Source organism: Quercus robur, chromosome 5 (genome assembly GCF_932294415.1).
Source record: "Quercus robur chromosome 5, dhQueRobu3.1, whole genome shotgun sequence".
NCBI lineage: Eukaryota > Viridiplantae > Streptophyta > Magnoliopsida > Fagales > Fagaceae > Quercus > Quercus robur.
This window is the reverse complement of record NC_065538.1, coordinates 51,385,899-51,403,530: the sequence shown is the minus strand read 5'-3', so window position 1 is coordinate 51,403,530 and position 17,632 is coordinate 51,385,899. Positions and strand designations below refer to the sequence as shown.

Below are 17,632 nucleotides of genomic sequence, written 5' to 3'. Positions count from 1 at the left end.
TCAGTTTTCAATGTTGTGGAAATACGTGTTTGAGTGTTATAAAAATACGTGTTAAATGTGTTATTGTTGTTTAAACATTGAAAATTATTGTCTAAACAACAATGCCAAACAGCCCCTATAATTCGAAATGTAAGAATTAGGCTTCATTAAATTATCAAGAAAAAAAAAAAGAAAAAGAAAAAAGAAAAAAAGACTCATTAGAAGGTTGTCATTCGATCAACATTGCATGCGTTTCCCCTGCAATCGCAAGCGGGACCAATAAGGTTACAACTTTTGAAACAAATAATCCTTTTAATTATGAGGTCCATTCTAGTAGAAGTTAACCTTGACCATGCCCCACAAACCCTGATTGAATATCACCCAATTTTAAAAAATAAGGGGGCCAAGCATGGACCAAAAATAAGTGGTATATATGTTTCACTATTATGTATTGATTAATCCCTGCCAGTCAATAATAATAATAAATAAATCCTCTAGAGCATCATTAGCAGACAATAAGAGACACAGAAAAGTTTATAATCAATGTTAATTTAAAACCCAGGTCACACCAGTCTTAAAAGCAGATTAATTATTGAAATCAGAAGGTGTGACCTATAAGCAAATCAATAAAATACCTTTAAGGATGAAATTATTTTGGTTAGTTCCTAAAAATTGTAGCATATTGTGTTGATGCCAAGCCTGAAATTTTTGAGATTCTATTATTTATTGAAAAATATTTCAATGGTAATATATATATATATATATATATATATTAGTGAGAAAATTGAAACTGATGTGTTACCAATCATGACAAAACAATTCAAATATTCATTAGAGCAAAACTTGCTGAAACCAACCAATCACAATTAATATTATATCTATTTGTAAATTTTATGTAATAAAATTGGTAATATTTTTAGTATTTTCCATATATCTATAAACCTAGCAAAGAAATTGCATGCGAGCATAGTAATATGTTACCCTAGTTATTTGTCTAGCTACTTTTCCACATAAATGGTAGCTGATTCTGATTTCCCCTCATAAAAGGAAAGCTTTTGTGGGGCCAGAGAATTTGTGTCCCGGCCCACTTTCTATTAGGACTTAGGGTCCGTGTCGAGGAGAGTAGTTGTCGAGGACAAGTGGTGAAAGACTAAATAGCCTAGAGATGTAGCCCAGGATGACCCTGTCCTCGGCATCCCAAGGTTTAAAAGAGAAGAACGACATGTCATCAAAGGCAGCTTCCAAAACGCTCCCAGAAGAAAATGCGAGTAGAATGAGACTCGCATGGGGGTACAGTGTGGGAGTGGTTCAAGGAGAAGACGTCACCTCCGCATTGAATGCGCCAACAGACGTCCTAGCCGCATTGATGGGAAAAGACTCCTGAATAGTGTGGTTTCGGTTATTGCAACTAACAGAAAGTAGGGGAAGGCGGCTGATGGAACAGGTACTCGAGTAGTTGCCTACCTGATCAACAGATGGAAGGTCTGGATTAACTGAGAAGGGATATATAATGTAAGGGCTAATGCGCCAAAAAAGGGGGGGGGGGGTGGAACCATGGTATCCAAAGAGAGAGAGGAATAATAAGAACATAAAGCTTCATGGACAAGATCCATGGACCAACTTAGATCACCTCTGTGCGCCTGCCATGAACACCATGACCAACCACTGTCCGGTGACCAAGGCCTAGCCTTTCAACCCACGCTTTACAAATTTTATTGTTTGGGCCTTTAACGTACGAACCCAAGACCAGTTTGGGATCGTTACAAATTGAGTCCTTACAGCTTTTATTCTTCACATATTAATAATATCTTACAAACCCAAGTTTATGTGCAACATAGAGATTTAATGCATGGCGTCCCACAAAAAATATATGAAACACAACAGCCGGAGACGTCACAAAGATTTTCTATGATTTCCTCTATCTCTATCCTCCAATTCCCTCCATGCTAGTTGGTCTGCATAAAAATTTGTTTTCCAGTCCCTAACAAACAGGTTCTTGAATGGTAGTTGTAATTTCATCAAGCTACTAAAATTCATGCATGCATGGTTTTGCCATGTGAAAATTATGGTCTATTATTGTGGAGATAAGGCATATAGACATTGCACTTTCACATTCACATGCCCAAGAATGTAGGGCAATCTCTCCATCTAACTTTTTTCTTAGAATCACCCAGATATGACAGACATGGTGTGATATTGAATTAAGGGAAAAGTTAATGAATGTCCATGGTTTTGGCATGTTAAAATTATGGTCTATTGTTGTGGGGATAAGGCATATAGACGTTGCACTTTCACATTCACATGCACAAGAATGTAGGGCAATCTCTCTATCTAACTTTTTTCTTAGAATCACCCAAGTATGACAGATATGGTGTGATATTAAATTAAGGAAAAAGTTAACGGATGTTCTAAATGTGCACATTTTTTTAGAAAATATTTTTAAAAACTTTTTATGGGAAAAAAAATAACTAACTTTTGTGACGGCATTTTATATTTTCCTTAAAAGTGGTATTAAAATTTTTTAAAATGACCCATTATATCAAATGCCATGATTAAGGACATCCCGTTAACTGGACCCTTGAATTAATAGGATTATTTTTTAATCTATATTAGTTACTTTCACTGTTTCTGGCTAAGGGGCTCTTTGTCACGTCCGACATACAAAATTATGACAATGTATTAGTATAAGATAATGTGCACTATCAAAATAATGGCAATGTATTTAAATGAGTGTATGAAGAAGCTTCATTAAGGGCCCTGTCTCCGCTACTTACTGAATTTTTTGGGACCACAATCACATATACTCCAAGTTTCCAACCTAAACGACAGCAAAATTGATTAGGATTTGTAGCTCAATCTTGCATTGCGGACAATGTTGCTTGTTTTTTGAATATACATCATAGATTAACATATATTATACACCAAGAAACTTATTCCAATATCTATAAACTAAACCTATGCTTACTTTCTTTTTTGGCATGCAATAACTTAAAGATGTAATCTCGAGGACCCAACATTACATAGACAGTTTGTTGAACTCCATTATAGATTTTGATGTTTGTATTATATATATAATTAATATTCAACAGTCATAGGGACATTATAATGGTATATAAGCCCTTCTGTCTTCTGCTAAAAATTACTCTAGATTAAGAATTATATATGACCACAAAATATTCTTTCTCAGGATGAAGAAAGACAAGAAATTAAAAATCATTTGCTAAGACAAACGGCTTTGCATGCATCGCATTATATGGAGCCAAAAAAATGATGCATCACCTTGTATCTTTACGTCTTGTATGTAATGATTTGAAACAGGTACTCATAACATGCAACAATCTTCATGATAAATAATAATAATAAAAAATGCAATAAGCTTCATATAGCAAAGAAGAGCGTGCAATAAGCTTCCTTGAGGAGATAATGAAGACATTAAAACACTTTCATTAGTCATTACAGTGGCATAAATTAAACGTCCACCTGAATGAATTGAAGCCAGTTTAAAATTATGGATTAGGTATGTAGAAATTATTTGCCGTAGGGAATAATTTTGCCTGTGGCAAGCAAATTTGAAAATATCATTACTTGCAAAATTATTATGCTTTCCTATTAACATTATATTGCCTTGATCGACCAATACAAGTTCATGACTTCTACTGAACACATAATGCTATTTATCATTATTTCTTGTTTTTCACTCCCAATATCCATATATTTTTTTGGAGTGAAGAAATTTGAACTCTATACATCTAGATTGGAAATACCATAAGTTACCGGTTGAGTTACAATGTTCTTGGCGTAAATCACAATTTCTAATGCTTTATATTACATGGACCTTTTACAATATCTCTTATTAAAAACACCATACGAAACTCAAACACATGGACCAAGGCCATGCACATTTGTCTTATGAAAGATATGAGTTGTTTTGAGAGCCTGTGGCGGCTCCAAATTTTTTTTCTAAGGGGTCAGTAGTGGTGGAGTTAGGAATTTGTCATTAGTGGTGGAGTTAGGAATTTGTCATGAGAGAAATTAAAAAATAAAATGATTAATTTTTTTTTCTTGTATATACAACTTCCATATTATATACAATAATCTATATATAATAAATACAATTTAGTACACAATACAACTATATCGTGTAATAGTCTAAAAAATTTATTAATAGTTTAAAGATTAGTAAGACAACAATCATTGAATGCATAATAACTTATTATATTTATATGTAATATTAATTAAATTAAAATATATGATAAAGAAGAATAATAACAAACTTAGGAGTGGGACTAGGAGTAAATGTGAACTAAGAAAAAAAAAACTAATATAAATTTTTGCTTTTGAAGTGTAAGATTTTTTAACCATACACGTGGTCCCTCTCTTAGAATTGGGGCAATCAGAGATAAAAGCTAAGAAAACTACTTAACCAAACAAAGATAAAAGCTAAGAAAATGTAGATTGACGAAAGAGAGATAGAGAGAACGAAGAAAGAAATCACAGATATAAATATAGATCAGTTGGTTGGAAAGGTAGAGTAATTTTTTGCTGATGAAGAAAAAAAGTGTAAAGAAAAATAACTTCATTTTGTTGTCAACGGAAAAGTAAGCCAGAGTCCTAGATAGAAGGTTTATTTATTTATTTATTTATTTTTAACAAATGAGCAAAAATTTGAAACATTTTTTCTTTATTATAAAATTAAATATTTTAAGAGTAGTGCAATTGACACAACACTTGCACAAAAATTTCATAACAAAATATATGTGGCAAGTTGTTAAAGGTAGGTAAAAAAAAAAAAAAAAAAAGTGATATATTAGCAAAAAAGAAAGGTAAAAAAGTGATGTCAATTGTGGGTCAAAATAAAAACTAGTTACAACTTATTACTTACCCTCTATTGTGAAATTATTGTGAAAATAGCATTAAAATAATCATATTCAAGTTTATTTTAGTTAGATTTAAACAAAATTTAAGGTCAAGGTGTTCAAATATTTATTTTAGGGGAGTCAAAATAATTTTTGTAAAAGAATTTATATATTAAAAAAAAAAATTTCCGGGTTAGGGGGTTCATTTGAATCCCCTGGCTAGCACATAATGTTGTCCCTATTGAGAGCATGAAGAGACATTGCAATAACCAACCTTAAAGCACCGTTTGGATCTGTGTTTGTCCACGTCTAGCGTTTGTGTTTTACTCCTTTTTTTTTTACCTTCACGCATTCAGCTTTTAGAGACAAATTTTACCATTTATCACTGTTCACATACTATTCATGTACTGTTCACGCATATATTTAAAATGGGTCTCAAGGTATTATTCACACATTTAAAAATTATTTTGCTACAGTGTTTTCAATTTTCAATTTTCAGTTTCAGTAAAAATAAGTTGTATCCAAACGGACCCTAAGTTTCATAAGCAATGGCGGAACCAAGAATTTCGGTTTGAGGGCCGAGGTAAAACTACTATACTGACTTATAATTCAAGCAAAACTTAATGTATAGACATAAATACATACATACATGTCTTCATATATTAGTTTCAAAAATAAAAACTTCAATCCAAACTTCCATACATACATTCACACGCATGCATGCACTAGTACAAGAATATTGTTAGAAATTTTTTATTAAGATAATTCTTTTTAGCACTTAAATTTTAAAATACTAAAAAGCTAATGACAAATTAAGCATCTTAAGAACATTTCCCCTCCCCTTCTCCCACCCGAGTTTCTCATATTCTTTTGAACATTCATTAGCCCATAACGTTCATAGAAATTAAATATAAGTATATAATAAAATAAGATTGCATTTACAAGAAATAATATTCATAGAAATTTAATACAATAAAATCACTATAAGCAACCATAAAATAAATAAAATTTAAATTCAACCAAATTAAACTAATCTGGCCAAGATTAAATAAATTCAAAATCACTTTAGTACCTCTCAACTATATATATATATATATATATATATATATTGTAAGAATTTTGAAAAAGTATAAAACTTAAATATAGTACCTTAGGTGTTCTCAAATTAAATTCAAACACCTATTTCCCATGTCCATTAATTTTACTAAATTTTATTTGGCAAGGAGGGGCATACATTCTGGCCCCATGGAATTGTATGATATTGCTAACAAATTTTCTTGGCTTGAACCTACTCCTAAATTAATACATACTAATTTGGACATTGTCAAACATATTCATGTAATCATGTTAAATATATTTATTTGGCCTTATTAACATAGGCTCACGTATTTGTTCAATTTTATTTTTCTGTTTTATGGTCTAATTATTTTCAAGAAAGAATACTATATATTATTCCAATTATTTTTCTTCTTTCCTCATTTATTATATTACTTTTTTTTAAGAGATAATTTATTATATTACTTAAGTACATAAAGAGAAGCTTAGAGTAAAATTTAATGGATGATCCATTGACATGAATTTCAGACTCAACCATTCCAAAAATATCTGAGTTTAGCAGTTAACTTATTAAAATGTAAGTATGTCCCAGTAAACACCCAAACACCCACAAAATTATTTTTCCTTCTTTTTATTGGTGGAGAGAGGAGAGAGTAATGGTTCTTGCATGTGACTTCACATATTACACAATTTTACACAACTAAAAAAACAACCCAAATAATTCGTGTAAAACAACTTGTGGTGTCACATTTAAAATTATTTATTCTTTCATTGTGTGCAATAGGAAAATAAAAAAATAATGGGCCACCAATTTTATTTGGCTGAATTGATTTTTATTAGTTTATTTTATAAATATAAAACACAACTGTACCTCAATAAAAATAAATAAATTAAAATTTGAAAACCATATATAAATTGCTGGTAAAAAATATTTGATGTTTTAAACTATTTTAAAAATACTTGTTGCCGGGGATGGCCCCAAGAGTTGTGTTTGAGAAGAATTAAGCACAAAAGAACAATAACCAAAATATGAGAAAACAGTTCAGTACTTCACATACAAAGAATCCCACAAGTTGGCAATAAAGGCTATGTTTTGCTCGATGTAAAATGTTTTTCGAGTGTAAAATAATTTTTAGAAAGAAAAATATTTTCAATTATTTTGTTACATTCTAGAAAATACCCTGAAAAATGGTTTTCAGTGTTTGGTTTGCACAAAAATTATTACAGAAAAATATGAATATATGTCTCTCGCTCTCTCTCTCTCTCTAGTAGAGGCAGAAAAATAGGAGGATTATTCGATTGAAGATAAAATAGAAGTGTAAATGATTTTACACTAAAGAGGTCAAAATTTTACAAACAAACTGAAAATAGTATTTTTCAGTCTATCCAAACACCTTGTCAGATGTAAAAAATTTTCGTAAAGATTTTTCACCCGAAACAATCACAGCGGAAATTTAAATAAGCTAGGGTTGATTATTGTTCTAGATTTTCGCACTTCAGTACTTCGCTTTTGTTCTTTGATTAAATTATGAATGTAAAATGATGTGATGTGAGTTTGTAACGTAGTGTAGCACTATCTTTGAAATTGCGCGCATAGAGCATTGTTCAAAAATAAGACATGAGAAACTGGCTTTATCGGTCTTTGAAGTTTGAATTACCATCATTACGCACATTGATTATTTGATATGACATAGTCCCCCTCCTTCCATATTTCATTGGCAATCAATGAATGGCATCTCGATAACTGAGACTATAGAGATGCATTTGTTTATTTCTATTCACGCTCTTGTCTTCTGCCCATAAATAACATTCGAAAAAGTGATCATCAAAAAATTAATAACATTGGAAAAAAGTTGCTTAACATTGACAAATAGCAACGAGCTTATCGAAAAAAAAAAAAAAAAGCAACGTTCTATTACCAAAATTCCGAAATAGAAAAACAAAGGTAAAACTCTCTGGATCCGTTTAGTTGTGAGAATAGAAAAGTGAGATGATAGAAAATAAAGAGAAGATGAAAAAGTAGAAGGATAGAAAAGTTTTTAATTTTCTTTATTTGTGTTTGGTTGAGAGGGTGGAAAAGTAGAGGGATGAAAAACTTTTTGGTTTGGTTAAAAATAAAGTTGGTATAAATTTACCATCATGTCCCTCTTAAATAAAATAAAAAGTAATACATTATACTTTAAAAAAAAATTATGTGTAGATAAAAGTGGACATTTCAAAAAATAGCATAAGAAATAATCTAAAAGTATTTTTTTAAATAATAAAAATAAAAATAAAAATTAAGAAAAATAAAAAGGAAAAGAAGAAGAACCTGACAAAACCAAAGAAAGAAAAACAAAAACAAAAACGTTACAAAGGAAAAGTCAAAAGGAAAAAAAAGAAAGAGCAAGCCAACGTTACAAAGGAAAAGTATTAAAAAAAAAAAGTCAGAAACATTAATCAGACCTAGGAGTAATTTTGTACAAATATTTTTCTCACTTTTCACTCTAATTTTCTCTCAAATTTGGAGAGATTGTATTTTCAAGGGAGATGAGAGAAAACTTGTGGACCCACCACTTTTCTCTCCCCTTACCCCTCTCAACTAAACAGTGAAAAATGTCATTTTTCACCTTATTTTCATCTCTCTATTTTTCATCCTCCTGTTTTCATCCCAACCAAACATACCCTAAGGCCGGGTAAGAAATTTTTACTTACGTTGTTTATATTTTTTGAAAATATGTGTAGGTAAAAAATTGTGTGAAAATATGTGTAATATTGTTTAAATATTGAAAACTGTTTTTTAACTAACAGTAACAAATGGGTCCTAATTCTTAGGAGTTCTTAAAAATAAAATTTAGGAAGGCTATGAGTTCGAAATTGCTAATCATAGCTATTTTTCTTTAAAATTAGTCAGTATGCATGGGATAAAATATTAAACATGCTCAGAAAAAATAATCAAGTATCCAAAAAAAAAAAAAAATTATAAGAAAATTTTGTAATTATCCTCTGTTAAAGGTCACATTCATATTAATTTTATGTCTATTATTATTATCATGAGTAATAGCCCAATCGGCCTAGTTTAGTGTAAAGTCCATTTACACCTAATTCAAAATTTTGTAGCATCTATGCATCTTAGATTCTTTGTAACACAATGATAATAATAACAATGTAGTCTCTAAGAGCTGCTTCTGTGAACGACTGAACGCATACCATCAAGTCGAAACGCACATTTCTCTGTGTTCTTCCTCTCTCTCTCTCTACTCATGGTTTCTATTTCACTTTCCACCATGAGCATCGAACCTTTTAGTGGAATGGAATATACATGGATCCTAAAGAAAATTTTGAAAATTTTTATCTTTTGGGAGGAGGAATAAACAGAGAACCTTTTAGGATTTAAAAAAAAGAATCATACTCTGGGTGAGCTGTAACCCTTTCACTTTCTCCCTTTTGAGTGTATGACATAAATGTACCATCTAATCACACTGAGCCCTGCCAAAATTCTCAACGTGGAGCTATGGAACTCGCATTCTCATTAACCATATTCAAAAAAGAAGATAAAAAGGACAGTATCCAAGACTTAAGTGGGACTTTATACTGTAGGGCTAGGGCCTTCCAAACGGTCCAACACCAACAGCCATAAATGGGACACAAGCACAGCTATATTGCTCTAAAGGAAGGCCTCTCAGTTTTGCAATTGAGGACCAAGAGGACCATCTAGTACTAAACTTTGCTGGTACCTCCAGCTTTTCTGGCTTGCCAATGCACAAAGGTCTAATCTATCTAAAGGCTTTGGAATCCAACGTCTATGATGGAGAGGAGTTTGTAGGCCCCATTGGGTGGCTGTGTTGTCCCTCAAGTGGCCAAACAAAATTGAAAAATGAGCTGAAATTCATGTACTATATCGATATTGAAAGAATCACACGTGTTCATGGATAATATAACCGACCAATGAGTCAGCAATCTACAACTCAAACCTAACTCCTCGATCTAATTCTCTTAACCAAGTCCGTAGCACGAGAAAAACACGTATTAGTCTGCCTGTTTTCATCCTAAATATTAATAAGTTGGAGAATGGCAATGTTGTACAGCACTACAGCTAAAGAAAAAAACAAAATATGTTAGGCAGTAGTTGAAACAACCATAGAAAGTATCAAGAATGTTTGCTAAAAGTTTCAAATCTACTTACTGTTAGTGCAGTGCAGTCCCTTCTGTTTTGTTTTGAAATGGAGGCGAGCAAGTTGAAAAAGCCATCCAAATTTATCGAGCAGCACCCAAATAAAAGAACCCTTCTACGTTATAGGCAGTAGGCTTGGATTATTTCCTTTTTTTTTTTTTTTTTTTTTAGTCGTGGAAGGATTAGTTATTAGTTAAAGGTATTAGACTACTAGGTTAATTTATGAGTTAATTATGTATTTATTACCCCAAATTGTATTGTGAAATCCATGTGCACTTAACCCTAGACTCTTTAGGCTACATATACTTTACTGAGGGTCATTGTAAACCGAACATACATTAAAAATGTAACCATTATAGCTCTATCCCGGGACTATAGGCTGTTAGGCCTAATCGACCAATTGACTATAAGTTCCATGTAGAACTTGCCTTGCATTAAAAAGAGATTAAAAAGTCATGATCGCCACCTCGACCCCTCCAAAAAAGAGAAGATGAATTGTGTTTAATGTCCATGTGTTGCATAGAGAAACTGAACAAGCATGGTTCTTAATTATGTAAGATAAGATGTTTCAATACTTTCATCGCCAGAGAAGACTAAGGGTGAGTTTGGCATTATTTTAAGTTTTAGCTTTTATGTATAGTTTTTTAAAACCTCATTTTTTCCGCATTTTTTTACTTTTTCAAATTTTTTTAAGGTACAAGTATACTCTAGCATACTTTTAGCAAAAAGTTAGATAAGTTGTTTCTAAACAGACAATAATTTTATTCTCTAGTATCATTATTTGCCCTTGGGCTTTTTTTTTCCCACTATTTTACTTTGCTTGTAATCTTTTGAAAAAGAAATAGTGTAATCTTTTGAAAAACTATTTTACTTTGCTTTAAAGTCTTCACTATTTTACTTTGCTTTTAAGTCTTCACTATTTTACTTTGCTTTATAGACTTAAAGACCTCCAAACAAACTCATACCTTGCCCTTGAATGTGGCAAGGTATATATGAAACATGTGTATTCGTCAAGCTGCCTTTTCGGCTAAAATCAAATTTGACGAATTCAGTCCTATCTAGTCTAATTCTTTAGATTTTAGGACAGTGCGCATGGGATCTCTGAGTCAATCTTTTCAGCTAATACGCAAAAGAGAAGGATAAAAGCTACTAAAGTTCCAAATAATGGAATCAGACTGAGGCTAGAAGTCATCAGCTGCACGTATGCACCATCATTGCTAACTATATTTATAAACAAACCAGTCCACATCATTCGGAAACTTTATAAGACAAAGGCTTTCTTTTATGTAGCGTTTTGGCGAGGGCCTATTATCATCGTGTGTGTATGTATATATATATATATATATACATAGAGAGAGTTTTTGAACAGGTTAGAATTAGAGATATCACTTACATAAATATCCCACCCCAGGAGTGCAAACTGAGGCCGCCACATTCCCCCATGCATTTAAGACATGTGGAGGTACCATTCGGCTCAACTTACCCGGAGGTAAATTTATTGTATATTGGGAGTTTAGTTTAAACCCCCTTCTTTTCTAACTGCAGAAAATAATAATAATAATAATAAATACCCAGAGCACTAGAGCATATTTGAAGGCAACTTTATTCAATAGACGGATCTGTGTGTCTCCAATCATAACACCCAAATCATGGGTCAAGTGGCATGCAACCAAGCATATCATAGAACAAGATACAAACAAATGCATGCAACATAGAGAAAGGTAACACCAATAAAGGAAAAATTTAAGATCTCTGTTTTCACGGGTAGTTGTTTTGTCTGTGCCTCAGCATGCTAACATGATTACCATACAAATAGAAAAGCAAGTCACTAACCATTACCAAACTACATATTGATTTCAATCTCTATCCATGGTGTGTGTCAACAAGGGTGGAGCCTAGTTGCATCTATAACTTCACCAAAACTGTCAGGATGCTCATTAGCACCACCTAAGATTTCCCTAAAACAGACGTCTACACTTAAAAGCCAAAGAAGCCAAGTTCACTGGCTCTCTCCTTCTCAAATGTCTCAAAGTACTGATAGATGATTGTAACCGCAAGTAATATTCCAGTTCCTGAGCCAATTGCCCCCATGAAATCTGCCAGCACTGTAAGTGCACCAATGCATATTCCACCAAATGCGGCTGCAGTAGGTATGTAGCGATTCAGCTCCTTCTGTAAGTTTGAATCACGATGTCCAGGCATCACCATTTGTTGTTCCTGCAGAACCAGCATTGAGTGTTTAACATCATCCAAATGCATAATAATTCATAATTATAACATTTTTGGAGCACCATATCTTAATCCTACATATCTCGTCTACAAAGTAATGCTCATGATCATAACGCAGCAGCAGTGCAAAAGGCGTATCATCTATAAGCATGGAAAATCAAACAAGGAACTCTGCAGATATACAAACATTTTATAAAGTTACTGCAAAAACAGAGCATAGGTGTCTTCATATGATCACAATACTAAGAAAACTAGTGGCATCTCAAGCCTACTTAATTAATATTACATGAGGTGTCATTACTGGTCAATAGCACTAGCAATCTATATTATTGATCAAAGAGATTGCTCTTCAAATGGGAAAAAGTAAAAATAAATGTGTGTTTTTTTGAAGTGTAACGTAAGTTTCATCTTGGAATACCTTGAGCTGTTTAGCAACATCTCGGGCAGAAGACCCAGATACTTCAATCCAGGTTTTAGAGAATAGGGCACAAGCTGAAAGCATAAACACCAAATAGAATAGAGCATGGAATGGATTGGCTGCCATATCTGCCAAACTGCACAATGATAACATCAACAGAGGAAAAAACAGGGCATCAGAGCAATCGACAAAAACACAATGACTAGCTACTCCTGGTGGCACACGCTTTTGCAATTTAATATGATAATATGATAATATATGATAAAGGAAAATACTGCATCACCTTGCTGGTGCAGTGACATAGTAAGCAAGACCACCAACTGGAATATACTGGCCACCTGAATATTCAGATTCCTTCCACTTTCCCAACAGATTTACGATGAAATTTCCACTGTACTTCCTGTATAGCAACTGGATGGATTTTTTTTTTATTAAAAAAAAAAAATGGTGTCATTTCAATTACAATGTAAAGCACGGTGTTTGATATTCACCACTGCATAATTAGCTTTAGTACCTGGGAGATGAAATAGAGATTTGACACAAGGGCAGATTGGAGAATGATAGGCATGTTGGAGGTGTAGAAAAGCTTAATTGGATATGAGCCCTGTTGTCCACGAGCGTTCTTTGATCTAACTGGCAGAACTACACGGAAACCTTGGAAGTAGATGACAATAAGGAAGATCAAGACCGTAGCAAGCAAATTAGTAACATTTGGCAGGTTTTGCCGGTAAAAAGCTTCTCGAAGAGCACGAACTTTGTCACTCCTAGTGATCAGTAGATGGAACAAAGCAATAACAGCACCTTCAAATTCAGCCCCCCGGCCACTGTTAATGGTTGTGGGGCTAAAGGCTTTCCAAATAATGTTTTCACTGCACATCAACCGAAAATTGAGGATTAAAACACCGTAGATCATACCATTCTAAACACCATGATGAAAATCACATTTGTAGCCTACCAGATGTTGGTCGCTATGAAGAGAGAGATCCCAGACCCCAGACCGTATCCCTTCTGGAGAAGTTCATCTAGGCATATCACAATAATTCCGGCAAAGCAAAGTTGAATAATTATAAGAATAGCATTGCCCACACCGAGTTGACCAACACTGCCATACATCCCAGATAGGACATAGGCAACTGCTTCACCAACAGCAATCAGGATGCCTAACAACTTTTGTGCCCCATTTCTGCAAAAACACGTGCCAAAGAAAGCAGGATTCATTACACTAGAAGCCACAGATCAAAATCACAATTGAAGGATAGTTGATTTTTAAAAAGTAACAAGGCAAGGATGTGCAGCTTATAATGTTATGTACGTACATTTACATTTCAAATACAGAATCCACCAAGAGTTGAAATTTGCAACATTAATTTCTTGGTGGAGACAGCATCTAAACTTGAATATAAATCTCATTTTCCTTGAGAAGAGCAAAGATCCATTATTTCTTTAACTAAGAAGACAGAGATCCCAAAAGAATCAAGGAAACACAAAACCACAAGCATTTTGACTGATGTCACTGATCTTCCAGTAAATCCAAAAATTAAACAAAGACTGGACAGAAACAACCCTAATCTGCAATAATTTTTGTTTGCTAGGGCACATCATTAGACTTTAAGACATGCCCATTAATGGTGGATACTAACATGTTGAAGTCGTAATTGGCATAAAGAAACATTATAGGCCTCTTGTAAGTTAACCCAAGTTTTAATTGGCCCCCTCAGGCTTTAAATTGACAATCAAGCAACTAAATTTTTACAACTGTTTCAGGTACATTGAAACTAAGTATAGTGGATTGGTAAAGGGTTCCAATTTAAACTTAATATAGTAATCCTCAAGAAATAGGGAAACATAAAGCTCTTAGAGCAAAGTTTTCATCAACTGCTACAACTTTGTGCAGAAAAAACTGCTTACAATGAGAGAGAAAGAGAGAATGCGGGAAGGGGGGAGAAGGGGGGTCCCTCATAGTTTAGGGCTGGATTCTAAGTAAATACTGAATTAAAAAAAAAAAAAAATTTAATTACAACCCTAAACTTTCTAAATTGTTTCACTTTGCCTCCTCAGTGAGTCACTATTAACAAAAAGTAATGGAAACTCAAGTGAACTAGCCTTGAAACTTATCAGGACACTAAAAAATCTGAAACATAAACACCGAAAGGCGAAAGTATTTTAGTGCCACAAAACCATTCACAAGAAAATGGTTTCTTCATTAGAATGTGTCTCCTTATTAAGGTTTTTTAAGTTGTTTTAATACCTATTTTGGTCATAGAATACTATCAAATATTCATATGAAGCAAACTTGAAGTCTAAATAGGTTGTAAACACAGATTACATGAATTTCTTTTATTTTTAGTTTAATGAGACATACTAATGGTCCAAATTGCAAAAATTTTATAGCATAAGGTAGGAATTGGTGCAATTGAAAATTTAAGGTTTAAACAGCAAGGTCAAACTTTGGGGGTTTTCGTGTAATTATCTCACAAAAATTTCTCAAAACTTACAAGAGGGCACGATCCTCGCGGACACTGTTGTCCACTTCAATGATCTTGGACCCAGCCAAGAGTTGCATCACTAGCCCAGAAGTCACAATAGGTGTAATTCCAAGCTCCATCACAGTCCCACGGTTTGATGCAAGAATAACACGCATCCAATAGAATGGATCAGCACCCGTTGTTGAGTGTATGCCATAAAGAGGAAGCTGACTGCAAACGAGAAAGATGAAAAGCGAAATGACAGTGTAAATGACCTTCTCTCTGAAGGGAATTTTCCTGTCAGCACTCTGAACTTCTGGCAAAAATGAGAGAAACGGTCTGACCAGATGCAACACTCTAAATCCTCCTCCCATTTTTAACGGCAAAAACTAAACCAAACACCTGCTTCCAAAGTTTACAATCATCAGTAAATCAACAATATATGTGCCAAGTAAATTGTTTAAGAACAATTACAAAGATAAGATTCAAGTTTATTAGTAACTATAAAAGGATTTCATAGAGTATGCTGTGAAACTGTTGAATAAAGTTTATTAAATTAAATGGGGAAGGACCATAAAAAAAATCTTACTAAAGCATGCACAATGCTTATTGATCACTACCATGAAATCATCTATATAAGAATGCCTATAACATTCCAGTCTATATCTTGTAATCCATGTGCATTGCATAATAGTGGCTCATCATATAAATTGATTATCACACACCCTATAAGCATCAAAACAATGAGATAATGCTCAATAATTAATGCCAAATGGTTTTATAGATGCAGATTTATCCTACACTCATACTGGGTCGGTTTCAGCTAGGAGAGATAATAAGCACGATTAGATTAATGAGAGACAAGGCGCTGGCACACACAACAAAGGGAAAATAAAGAAATACTACAATGTCATTTACAGGCTACCAGAATGGGAATATGGGCATAACAATTGGATTTTTTTTTATAATGTAGGGAATCTTTCTAAAGAAGAGCCCTTTGAAATTGCCTCTAGCTACGAGCAACTGACCCCACTTGTCGAAATCAGTTGCCGGGGAATCCATGAGCATTCACCCTTGACAGGCTAAGCGGTTTATGCTCGTGCCCAAGAACACACGGCATAATAATTGGAACTCAATTGTCCCAAACAATCTCAAACAGTGACACCAATTCTGTTACATCTCTTAGGATTATCAACAAAGCACTAGTGGACAATGACACTAATTTAGTTAACTTAATTCCTGATTGTCATGTTTGCAATCCATCACCTAGCATTTTATCCGGTCCTATACCATAAAACCTCCTAGAACTTTGAGATCCCATTTGAGTCAACACATCATCGGTACAAACAAATCAAGTAAATTCAAAACCAATCAAACCAACTAATATGGCTACATATTCAAAATGCAAAATGTTGCTATCCCACATCAGCCACAAATGAGATCACATTAATTTCAGAGAATGCTATACAATTCATACATTACTAATTAAAGTTATATAGCTCACAACGCAAGGAAAATAAAATAGTATTTAAATTTAAAACTGATCTAACAGGAACCAAAAAAATTTGCATCGAAACATTTCACACCAAATCAAACAGAGTCAAGAATTGCATTGAATCAGGTAGCAAAAACCTACAAATTCGTATTGCAGGCAAAAACGCACCGTTTTAACGTTAATATCAAAGAAATAATTTAACAAACAAAAAAAAATCACAGGATCTATAACCTAAAGCGATTCTTAACAAAACCGAACCATGCATAATAATTACTAATGCATTGGATCTGGAAAAAAAAAAAAAAAAAGACATTAATTCAAAATTCAGGAATTTTTTTTTAAATTATAAAATTTTATAGATCAAATACAATAAAACAGTAAAATTCAAATTACGCGAAATATTTTTCCATGGAAAACAAATTAATCGAGGAATTGGAAAATCGTAAATTCTGGCAGATCAATGATCGAAGGAGAAGGAGAAGGAAAGTAAATCACGCATTGTGAAATCGAGTATAATATATAGATCAAAATGTGGAAATTGAGAGGGAGAGAGAGAAAGAGAGAGAGGGCTTACGGCTAAAGAGAGAGCTCCAGATCTGAAACCAGAGAGAGATAGATAGATAGAGAAGCGTAATGCGTGTTTGTTGTATAGAAATAGGAGACGGAGGTGGTGTGAAAACGAGAAAACGTCAATAAAATTACACTACGCTGGGTTGGGCCGGCCAAGCTAACGAGAAAACGTCAATAAAAGTGCACTTGGCTGGGTTGGGCCGGCCTAGCTAACGAGAAAACGTCAATAAAAGTGCACTAGGCTGGGTTGGGCACGCCAAGCTTGCGGCTAGGTGAGGTGACCACATTGTTACCAGGCTTGGCTAATGGTTAATCAACGCGTGTGTGATGATTTGTTATGGGTTTAGTCAGGTAGTGAGTGGGTTGGGCCCAACTTTCTCAGCTTTTGGGATCATTGGGCTGTAGTTTGGG

General features: G+C 33.6%; 1 protein-coding gene across 1 annotated transcript; it reads right to left on the bottom strand.

The window, feature by feature from the left end:
- Nucleotides 1-11,631: 11,631 nt before the first annotated feature.
- LOC126726274 (uncharacterized) lies at nucleotides 11,632-17,378 on the bottom strand. Its single transcript, XM_050431500.1, has 7 exons — nucleotides 17,226-17,378; nucleotides 15,187-15,558; nucleotides 13,647-13,874; nucleotides 13,206-13,560; nucleotides 12,975-13,102; nucleotides 12,692-12,827; nucleotides 11,632-12,261 (listed from the first exon to the last, which is right to left on the bottom strand). Exons 2-7 carry the CDS (start codon nucleotides 15,528-15,530, stop codon nucleotides 12,022-12,024), a joined length of 1,431 nt encoding a protein of 476 aa, XP_050287457.1. The 5' UTR covers nucleotides 15,531-15,558; nucleotides 17,226-17,378; the 3' UTR covers nucleotides 11,632-12,021.
- Nucleotides 17,379-17,632: the final 254 nt, after the last annotated feature.